Source organism: Condylostylus longicornis, unplaced genomic scaffold (assembly GCF_029603195.1).
Source record: "Condylostylus longicornis isolate FDR11 unplaced genomic scaffold, ASM2960319v2 ptg000026l, whole genome shotgun sequence".
NCBI classification, from domain to species: domain Eukaryota; kingdom Metazoa; phylum Arthropoda; class Insecta; order Diptera; family Dolichopodidae; genus Condylostylus; species Condylostylus longicornis.
In genome coordinates, this window is record NW_026577995.1 from 2,130,263 (window position 1) to 2,138,301 (window position 8,039).

Consider the following 8,039-nt stretch of genomic DNA (forward strand, 5'->3'; position numbering starts at 1 on the left):
AGGAAATTTAATACGGCAGCACTCTCAATAGAAGTCATTAAATGAAATAAAATGTCTGCATTGAGATTATTTTAAATTTATTATTTTGTAATATTTGGGATAGTGTTAAACCTAAAAAGTGTAAAAACTTATTTTACAATAAGTAATTAAAAGTGAGAAGTAAAAAATTTGCAACTATGTTACATAGAAGTGATAAAATTTCTTACAGAAGTAAGAGGACTTAAGAGCTTTTGTTGTTTTTTTTTTGTCATTGAATAATTCCGTAGTAAATCGATCGAGCAGCTGAAAATTCCTATCAGGAAAAGAAAAAAGTAACAAAAAATAATTTTCATTATACCTACCTATGAAAATAAAAATGGTGTAGAATAAAAGCTATATTTAAAAGAATAATTATAACAAAAAAAAAATATCAAAGATGAAATTAATTTGAAAAATATGTTTGTGGAAAAAAAATTGGGCGTTAATATGAAGTTCAATTAAAAGTGGAAATAAGAAGTTATTGCATAAACATGAACTAATAATAAATAAAAAACAATTTTTCAACAATTTCAGGTGTTTATACTAAAACATTTTGAAGATTTTAAAAATCTAATATGGAACTTTTGTGACGTTTTTGGTTTATGTATCGATTTCTCGTGTATATATTTACGAGAAACGACCATAAAAAGTTTTGCGTTGTATGTGATTATCTTTTGCTGATAATTTTAAACTTCTACGGGGAGGAGTTTTATTAAGTATAGTATAGATAATTTATGCAACTTATTAAATTTAATTTAAGTTAGTAATTCTTCACACTCCTAGTAGATTTATAAATTAGTGTAACTAGAAAAAATTAAAAAGAGACTGTCAAAATGATGGATTTGGTTGCATGTCCGGTTTGTACCTTGTATTTGCATAAGGGAATGAGTTTGGCTGAACATTTGGAAACTCATCCTAAAGAACAAGTAATAAAAGCTTTGGTATCTCTGGCTACAGGATCCTTGTCATCTGGTGACATTTTAACAAATAATGTTACTAATAAAACGACAACGCCTGTTGCACCATCTACAGCCACATCTTCCGCAAACTATGAAAACTTTCAATCTGCCAATACAGTTTTGCATAGTAGTAATAATTTGCAAATACGTTCACCTAGTAATGGCAATAGCTCAAGTCCTTCATCTTCGTTAAACAATTTTACTACGAGTTCCAACTTTAGCTCTAACATTCAAACTACACCTGTTATTTCAACATCTTTTAACGACGTCGCATCAAGCAGGGTGCACAGTAATGCATCTAGTTTGAATTATAAATCTAATTCAGCGTATAGTTCAGGATATCAAGTGCAGGAAACACATGGGTTACAGGCAAATAGTAATATGGGAAACCAAAGTAGCTCAATAAATTTCCCTTCCCACTTGCAAGTAAGTATTTATAAAAAATTATTTTCTCTTTTAGTTTTTTACTTTGAAAAAAAAAATCAATTAATAACATAACTTTTGAAAAATAAAATTACATTTTATTCGTTTGTGGCGTTCATAAATTTATTTTAATTTCTATTTAATTTTAGCATTTATTTAACTCTAAAACAAAACAATTGCCGCCTCCACCAGAATATAGACAAGCAATAAGCCAGTTACGATCTCAAAATTTTGCACGTACAAATACTACAAAATCTTTAGCAAATTTATCATTGAATAGTAATAATAACAGTAACAATTGTAATGCAATTAACACTAATTTTAATAACAGTAATAATAATAGTAACGATAATAGCTATCAAATATCAAGTAACTCATCTACTTCGTACTCAATAGTTAACCAACAGACTACTAACTTCTATACTAACACCAACAATTATCAAGAAACATTAGACTTTTCATTACCAAAGCAACATCATCAATCATCAACAGTGAATAATTCATCTTTACCTGCGCCACCATACAACTCATCATCACATTTAAAACGTGGTCAAAACAGTGACATTTCCACAAGTAACGGGCCCTGTTTTGAATTTTCCACATATTCTCAACCTTTAGATTGTCAGACCACTTTAAATGAGGAAGTTGTTAAATTTCCAAAAGGTGTCAATTTGGAAAAGGAAGTTAATAATCCTAGATCCCCATCGCCCATTTGTTTGATTACATCAATTCGCTCATCTGAAAACAGTTTAAATGAATCACATCAAGCAAGCAAATCTCAATCGCATTCTTCTTCAGTATTACGTTTTGCTGATACTCCACCTGCTGCACAATATATAGAAAGAGATTCTGGTGATTTTCTAGTTCAAGAATCACCACGTCATATAGTAGAGTGTATTGAAAAAGATAATGGGGAATTTTCTGTTATTGAAAAGGTTATACAATCACCACCAAGTATTGTATCTGTAAATGAACATATATTAGAAGAAAATGCTCAAATGAACAATGAAAAACAAGAAGCTGACGATGATATTCATGAAGAAGTAAGTGAAGAACATGGTTGTGATGATAAAAACAATGAGCTGTCAAAAAATAATAAAAGTGCTAAATTTTCTGAAAATGATATCAAAACTGAGAGTTCGGAAAACTTTGAAAATGAAAACGCAGATTTAATTGAACACAAAAACGAATCAAAAAATAATGAGGGAAATGAGCAACGTTTAAATTCTTCAAAACGAAAACTTATCTCTAAAGGTGTGAAAGTTTTAAGCAATGTAAAATTAGATGCGAATAAATCTCTTGAAATAGTTGAAAATATCCAAAAATGTAGCACTGAAGAGTTTTGGACGGGAATAGTTAATACAATTAAAAAAGAAGATTCAGATAAATCGTATAGCTGTAATTCCTTACCCTCAACAAGCGCAAGCAGTGAGGTAGATGAAGTAGAAGAACTAAATAACTTAAATGATAAAAAAACTGCTCAAAAATGTACCTCAACTAATTTATCAGTGGAAAACGCAACGAAAATAATTGCAACAAGTGTGATTCGTTTAGCAGTAAACCAAAAACAATTAGAATCCAAAATACCATCTTCAAGCAAAAAATCAAAGAGTCCCAAAAGGGAAAAAGATTTAAACGAAAAATCTCAAATTGAAAATGAACCAATAGCATCGTGTTCTTCTCAGAGTCGATTGCAAAATTCATGTGTGAAGAAAAATGTTTACAGAAAAAACCCTAAAAAATTGATAGTAAAATTTAAAAATCCTTTACCTCCCGTTACACCTTCGCCAATTTCATTCGTTAAAGAAGGCGAGTCGCAAGAAATTATAGACATAACGGAAAATGAGTCTATTGAGAATGATTCTGTTAAGCCAGAAGATTCAATATTAATACCAAGTATAAACAAAGGAATGAAGCAGAAAAATATAGATGACTCTGATGAAACTACTCTTAATAATATGATGGAGCAAATAGTAAACGAAGACGACATATCATTTGGCGCACCTGGACTGGAGAACGAGGTCAATACCTGTGAAACAGTTGAAAAAAATCTAACAGAAAATTTCAATTTGAAAATAGAAAAAGAACCAGATTTTGCTGATATTGGGAAACCAATGCAAATACAAGATGCTACAAAAATTCCGTCTGCATCACCTTCAACTTCATCATTAGGGTTATCGTCATCATATTCATCTCCTTCTTCCTCATCGCCTTTATCAGTTTCTAATCAAGAAATTGGAAGTTTAAATGATTTAAAAATAATACAAAATGATGAGTTTTGTGACGAAGACAAAAATTTTATGTCTATCAAAACTAATAATTGTAGTGTGGAAAATGAATCCCGAAATGTTAATGAAAAAAAAAGTGATTTAAGTTTCACTACAAGCAATATTACAAAAACGGTTTTCATTATTGAGGAAATAGATGATGATAGACAATGTGACAGGAAGGTAGCCGTTCAGCAAACAAATCAAATTCCTGGACAATTTTTGAATAATGAGTTTCAAACAGTCAGCTGCGGTTTGTCAACAGGAAAAACCCCAGAATCATTCACATCAGATCATCAACCAAATAAACAACAAATACAGCAGCAAATTGAACACGCTGAATTAGTTATTGATATACAAAATAATCAAAGCAACACACAACAGAATACATATTGCGATTATCCATTCAGTTTTTTGTACTCTGCCTCGTCAACTGTAATACCTAATACAGCAAATTTGAATTTTTCAAGTGGTGCATTTACTTCAGGTAAATTTTCTTTTTCTTTGTTTAAAATCGTTACAAGTTATTAAAGTAGCAATGATTTATTCAATAATTAAAACTAAATCATATTTTTAGGTGCAACTACTAATCAAAACAACAACAGTGAACACGAAATTATTTTTAACTCGAACAGTTCTAGTAATAGTAACATGATTGATAAAACAACAAATTCTCTCACATCAGCTTCATCTTCGATCTCTGTTTACTCAAAAACAGGTGTTAATGATGATAACGCTGTTAATGGTGGTATTCAAATTTTTAATCGTTATGTAGGTCCTACCATATTTACTTCGCGCGAGGATAATGAATCAGAGGAAAAAAACAGTTACTTAGATTTAGATCTATGTACCAAGCATACTGAAAATAATGATGGAGAAACTCGAAATAATGGGAGCAGTACAGCAAATGGAATTCTTAACATAAACACTGTTACATCAATTAGTACTCATAACAGTAGAGATAATTTAATTACAGAATTAAATATACGAACGGATGAAAAAATGCCTGCTAAAGGAGAGATTTCTGAGCAAGAAAGTAATGGTGACATTGATAACTCATGGAGTCAACCTGTAATTTTGTTCTTTAATATTAAAATCAAATGCAAATTATTTTAATTTTATTATTTTAGATTTATAATGAATTGACATACAAATATTCTAATCCTTATGACGTAAGTCATGAAAGTTGGAGCCTAAGTCATGATGAATTCTTTAATCCACATGATTTAAATAATATCCGATCTAAAGTGTAAGTACTAAAATGTAAAAATAACAAAAAATGCTAATAGATTTTATTTTTTAGGACCACAAATTCAGACATAGAAAAAGATATTAAGCCTATTTTGCCAGGAACATCAACAGAATGTGTTAACGAGCCTGCCGGATCTAAAAAAATAAAAAAACGAAAAAAAGCGCCAACATTGTTTTCAGCTACCACGACAATTTTAGATACGGTTAATTTAAATAATAATGCAGCTTCATCATCTTTGGAAAATGGTCAAATATCCGGAGCAATAATAACCAAAAAGAAAGCTTATCAATGTGACCATTGTTCTGTAGTATTCGTACGATTAAAAGATAGAAATCATCATATGGTTTCAATACATCAATATAAAAGAGTTAATCGTCGTCTGATTCGGGAAGCACCATCATCTACCGTTACATCTGCTACTATAAATAACATCGTAAGTATTACAGATCAGCAAAGCGACAATGTTAATTTAGCTGTCGATAATGATACAAAGCCAGACGTCAATGATTCAGTAACTTCATTAGTGTTGTCGTCACAATATATAAAAACTGAAAACGAATTTCCAGAAGCTTCGCAGCCAATAATAGAAACTACTGTTGTTAGCACTACCAGAAATGATGATATCGATATCCCTGATGGTGATGATAAAAAACCAGATTTGGCAGTTGTTGCAACAAGAACAACAGTTCCCGCTAATTACCCGCGAACTAAATACGATTCAATACGAACAAATGTTTACCGTTTATTAATGAATTTCAATTTAGGTGTTCTTAAACAAAACAGTAATGTAGAAATTGATCAGAATCTTTTTAATTCAAAATCTTTTTGTTGCATGGTTTGTAAGCAAGACTTTATTAGCGTTAAACTTTTTGATGAACATTTATCGGAACATCCAGCAGAATGTTTTACGTGTGGTAAAAAATTTTCTCGTTGGACATATTTCTCAATTCATTTGAAACGTCATTTAGGATGGAAAGATTTCGGTTGTACTATTTGCCAAAAAAAGTTTGTAATTAGGAGCGCATTAGTAGAACATATGCGTATACATACAGGAATTACACCTTTAAACTGTAATTTATGCAGCAAATCTTTCAAACGATATTCAAATTTAACACAACATAAAAGAGTGTGTCATACCAAAAAGAGCATAAGAAAAAAAGATTATGTTTGTTACTGTGGCGAAGTTTTACCAACAAAAGCTCGTTTTATTTGGCATAAAGAAACCCATGATCCAAAACCGAAATGTTGTCTTTGGTGTTGCGATCGTTTTATTCACGTTAATAGTCTACGACGTCATATTCGTTTAGCACATGCCGATAAATTTGCTTACAATGAGCCAGCCGAATGTCCAATTTGCAATAATATATATGCAAAAACTAGTCTTAAAAGTCATATGGCTACACATTCAATGGAAACTCAACACGAGTGTGCTATTTGTAATAAATCATTTAGTACAAAATGGAATTTAAAAATACATAGTTGGGTGCATGCAAATCGTACCGCAAAACCTTTTAAATGTGAGCATTGTACAAAAGCTTTTGTACGTGAAATTGATTATAAAAATCATATGAACGCTCACAAACAAATTCGCCCATACACTTGTGAATATTGCGGATGTAAATTTATACGTAAATATAATTATTTAAGACATAGACGTGAACATCACGGACAAAAGAAATTCAGTTGTGATTTATGTGGAAAACTTTTTCATAGACATTATTATTTAATAGAGCATCGTCGTATACATACTGGTGAAAGACCGTTTTTGTGTACCATTTGTGGCAAAAGTTCAACAACAAAAACAAATCATAACAAACATCTAAAAATACATCATTCTCGTGATCCTTTTACCTCCGAAGCTTAAATATAAATGCCGGGTGTATTTATAAAAGCAATACTTTGAAAGTTATAAAAATTAAGCTATATTTCCAATTAATGCTTTCAATAAAAAAAAATTTATATTAATTTCTTCTCAATGCAGACATTATATAGAAAAATAAAATAACCACGAATTTCATGGCTCAACTGATAAAAAGTTGAAATTTGTTTGAAATATTAAAAATAACATGTTTAGTTGCTTTTAAAATTCCCCCTTTATTAGTATATATCGACTATGGACAAAATAATAAAGAAGATTTTTATTGTTTAATAATTCATAAGAATGAGGATTGTAAAAAAAAGTGTTCAGATTGTTAAACTTTTTTCTAAAATTTATTTTCTTGATTTGTAAAAAAATTATTTACTTTATAAAAAAATTTCAGTTTTCATTTTGATTTTTATTAACTATATATATATATATATATGTAAATATCGTAATATATATATATATATGTAACCTATGTGCATAGCTTATTAATATACATTTTAATAATGTTTTAATTTTTAATGAGTTCTAAGGTTAGAAACAGAAAAAAAATCGTAAAATATATTCAGAAATTATTTGGATCGTTATCACTGATATTGACATTTTTAATTTTGATTTTTGGTAGATAATTTTTTATCATCTTCAATTATACTAAGTGGATAAAAAATAACGATTTGTTTTGTTTTTAACCAACCAATCTTCCATTTAATATTTTATTGATATTTTATTGAATTTTATTGAAAAATTATTTGGAAGCATTTTAAAACAATCTATTTTACATTTTGCGTTAAAATTATATTATTTTGTTGTTAAATTATATATCTATATAAGCTTATATATAAATATATATATAATAAAAACTAAATCATGTGTATATTTCTTTTAAATTTTAAATAGAAATAGCTCTGAAAAGAAAAAAAATATTTAATGTATTGAAATATCAAATTGAAAAAAAAAATAATTGTAAGGGACTTTTAAACTGTATAACTTGATAATAAATATTAAAGATGTTCAAACTTCCTTTACTAGTGCAATAGTTAGTTAAGATTTTTTTTGGAGTAATTAATTGCGTATTGATTATATTTAAGATTTAATTATAAATTAAGAAACACACAAATAAAAAGGAACAGAAAACTTCAGATCATATTCTTAGAAGTAGATTCAACAAATAATCTTAACATAATGTATAAGAAAAATTAGAATTTAAGAAAAATAATTACAATATCTATATTTAAATGAATTTACAAATGAATTTA

General features: G+C 28.8%; 1 protein-coding gene across 1 annotated transcript; it reads left to right on the forward strand.

Moving 5' to 3' along the window:
- The first annotated feature begins 28 nt into the window (after positions 1 to 28).
- LOC129607093 (protein PF3D7_1417600) lies at positions 29 to 7,240 on the forward strand. The gene is made up of 5 exons (XM_055517821.1): positions 29 to 1,403; positions 1,550 to 4,154; positions 4,245 to 4,738; positions 4,798 to 4,916; positions 4,971 to 7,240. Exons 1-5 carry the CDS (start codon positions 852 to 854, stop codon positions 6,781 to 6,783), a joined length of 5,583 nt encoding a protein of 1,860 aa, XP_055373796.1. The 5' UTR covers positions 29 to 851; the 3' UTR covers positions 6,784 to 7,240.
- Positions 7,241 to 8,039: the final 799 nt, after the last annotated feature.